At 41.5% G+C, this 2503-nt stretch overlaps 1 protein-coding gene across 1 annotated transcript; it reads right to left on the minus strand.

Annotated features, from left to right (window-relative positions):
- Positions 1-1232: 1232 nt before the first annotated feature.
- SERTM2 (serine rich and transmembrane domain containing 2) lies at positions 1233-1579 on the minus strand. Its single transcript, XM_030759500.2, has one exon. The coding sequence runs from the start codon at positions 1577-1579 to the stop codon at positions 1307-1309; it is 273 nt and encodes a 90-aa protein (XP_030615360.1). The 3' UTR covers positions 1233-1306.
- Between the last annotated feature and the right edge of the window lie 924 nt (positions 1580-2503).

Genomic DNA, 2503 nt, shown 5'->3' on the forward strand with positions numbered 1-2503 from the left:
CTCCTTTGTCTCTCTTTGTTTTTCTTACACTCAAATCTAAAAGGAGTCTAGTGATGACTAAATGGCCCTCAGATCATTTTTCAGAGAGATAAACCTGCTACCTAGAGGCTTGAGTGTTTTGCCCAAAGGCACAATCATTCAACGACAGAATACCAAGATTATTTCATTTCTGCTTTTAAAGTACAGTTGAGTCTTCTTTGCCGAGGCCATCCTTTTTTTTTTTTTTTTTTTGCAGTACGCAGGCTTCTCACTGTTGTGGCCTCTCCCGTTGCGGAGCACAGGCTCCGGACGCGCAGGCTCAGCGGCCATGGCTCACGGGCCCAGCCGCTCCGCGGCATGTGGGATCTTCCCGGACCGGGGCACGAACCCGTGTCCCCTGCATCGGCAGGCGGACTCTCAACCACTGCACCACCAGGTAAGCCCTGCCGAGGCTATCTTTAAACAAAGCTTATATTTGAGTGCAACTCAATCCTGGAGCATGATGGGTAAGGAGAAAAAGGCAAAGAAGCTGCACGTATAATATAAGGTTCATTATCATAAGCACATTTTGACTTAATTTTCCCTTGGTCTGGGGGGAGCTCATTGTTCCAGATTTTTGTAATACATCGGCCATTATCAGAGTTTTTAAAAGTCCAGTAATAATAATAACACAGATATAAAATGCACATTTTCCCTCTCTAGATGAGTTTGTTGACTAGAAACTTCTTTTTGTAAACTTGCTCTTTAAATTGAAACAGTTTCTTTTAAGAACTCTTCTTTCATTTGGGACAAACCCGATGGCCACAGATGATAAAATCACTGCTCCTTTGGGAAAGGGCTCGTGGTCCCTTCCATTAACCTCCAACATGATTTAACTTCATGTAAGCAGAGGTGATTCTTTAGGGTCCAACTGCTAAATTAAAACTTGTTCCTTTCTTGGGATACCCTCTTTGAACAATTAGCCCTTTCAAAGGCAAATTTTCCTTGTTCTTGGAGCCTCCAGGGTCATGTGTTTTACAACAGCTGCATGTGAATTTCTACAGTCTGAGGTTTGCTCAAGGCCCAGGCTCTCTTTGGTTACCATGGAAACCTCCCTCCCAACCAGCTGCCATTTCCTATATTCCTGGCAAGGAATGAGTCAAACCTCTTAGATATCCCACAAGCAGAGTCAAGATAAAGAATAACACAGAGAAAACATGAACAACTTGTTAAGTGACCAACTTGTTGATTCCCCACGTGGGAAGCTACATGCAACAAAGTCAGCTTTCCTGGACATCAACATACAAGGGTTCACTGAGATCCATTAAAGCTCACTTTCTTCCTGACTTTAAGGAGTGGGGATTCGACTCTGCATCTCTACGTCTGTAAATTGAGGAACACTTTCTGTGCTCTCGGAGGTGATGGGTGAGATGACATGTTTGAGCCGAAGGAGCATTGTGAAGAGCAGGATGAGGAGAATGGCCAGGAGGCTCAGGAATAAGCCCACATACATATACAGGCTGGAATACTTCTCTGAAGTAGTGTCAACCTCTGTTGCCAGGGTGGGGAAATGGGCCCGCCCAGTGAGATTCCCATGGTACTTGAAATGCACCTCCGTCATCACTTAAGACTTGAGTTGGTACCTATTTCTATTTGATTTCTATTGCCCTTGAGGCATTCCACAGTCACTTAGGCTGTCTCTGAATAGCTGGAGGTGTTCTAACAATCTCATACACAAAGCAGTCACAACCAGAGCCAAGTCAGTAGTGCACAAGCATCCCCCTCCCAAATAGTTTTTATCAGAACTTCTTAATCATTTTTTAAAAAATATAAATAAAATCTTTTACTTTCCACAGTCCTACTCATATACTGATTAAAATAAATATGGTGAAACTGCTTTATAATACTGGTATGGAGACAAGAATGAGTATTAAATCGGACTTTTCCTGTCTTTTGGTAGAGGGAGAAAGAGCTCTATTTTATCTACAGCTCATCTAAATGTGTGCATTAATTATGTGAATTTAATTGGATTCTTCTGTGGGGAGACTTTCTAAAAGCTTTTGTATATTTCAGGCTCAGCATTTTCTAAAAGCTTTTGTATATTTCAGGCTCAGCATATCTGAGTTTTTACCCTTCTTGTCTTTCTGAATCCCCCATAGGGATGACACTTGTAAGGTTTCTTTCCAGCTGCCACAGCTTGAGGGTTGGAAGTCTAGAGGATGTGACTTTTCTACAGTTCTGTTGACATCCCTCACTGTAGGCTGGAGGGAAAGTGTTGTCAGACCTGGTAATTCTCAGATGGAGGAGGTCTCAGAGATGCAGACAGCAGTAGATCTAGGCTCAGAAGATTTGACTCTTAAAATTCTTCAACAGATTTATTTTCCTGAAAATCAAAAACAACAATAAAAGGTTCGGGTGTCTAAGAAAAACAGATGGCAATTTGTTTTGAAATAAAAATTAACTGATATGTTGCAAAATGTTTTGCTATGGGAAAATTAGTCTTAAAATGATACCCTGAATTTTTATCATTTTGAATGCTTTTTTT

Source organism: Delphinapterus leucas, chromosome X, assembly GCF_059928025.1.
Source record: "Delphinapterus leucas isolate spDelLeu-1000000601 "Yukka" chromosome X, BTC_Dleu_Yukka2, whole genome shotgun sequence".
In the NCBI taxonomy this organism is placed as follows: domain Eukaryota; kingdom Metazoa; phylum Chordata; class Mammalia; order Artiodactyla; family Monodontidae; genus Delphinapterus; species Delphinapterus leucas.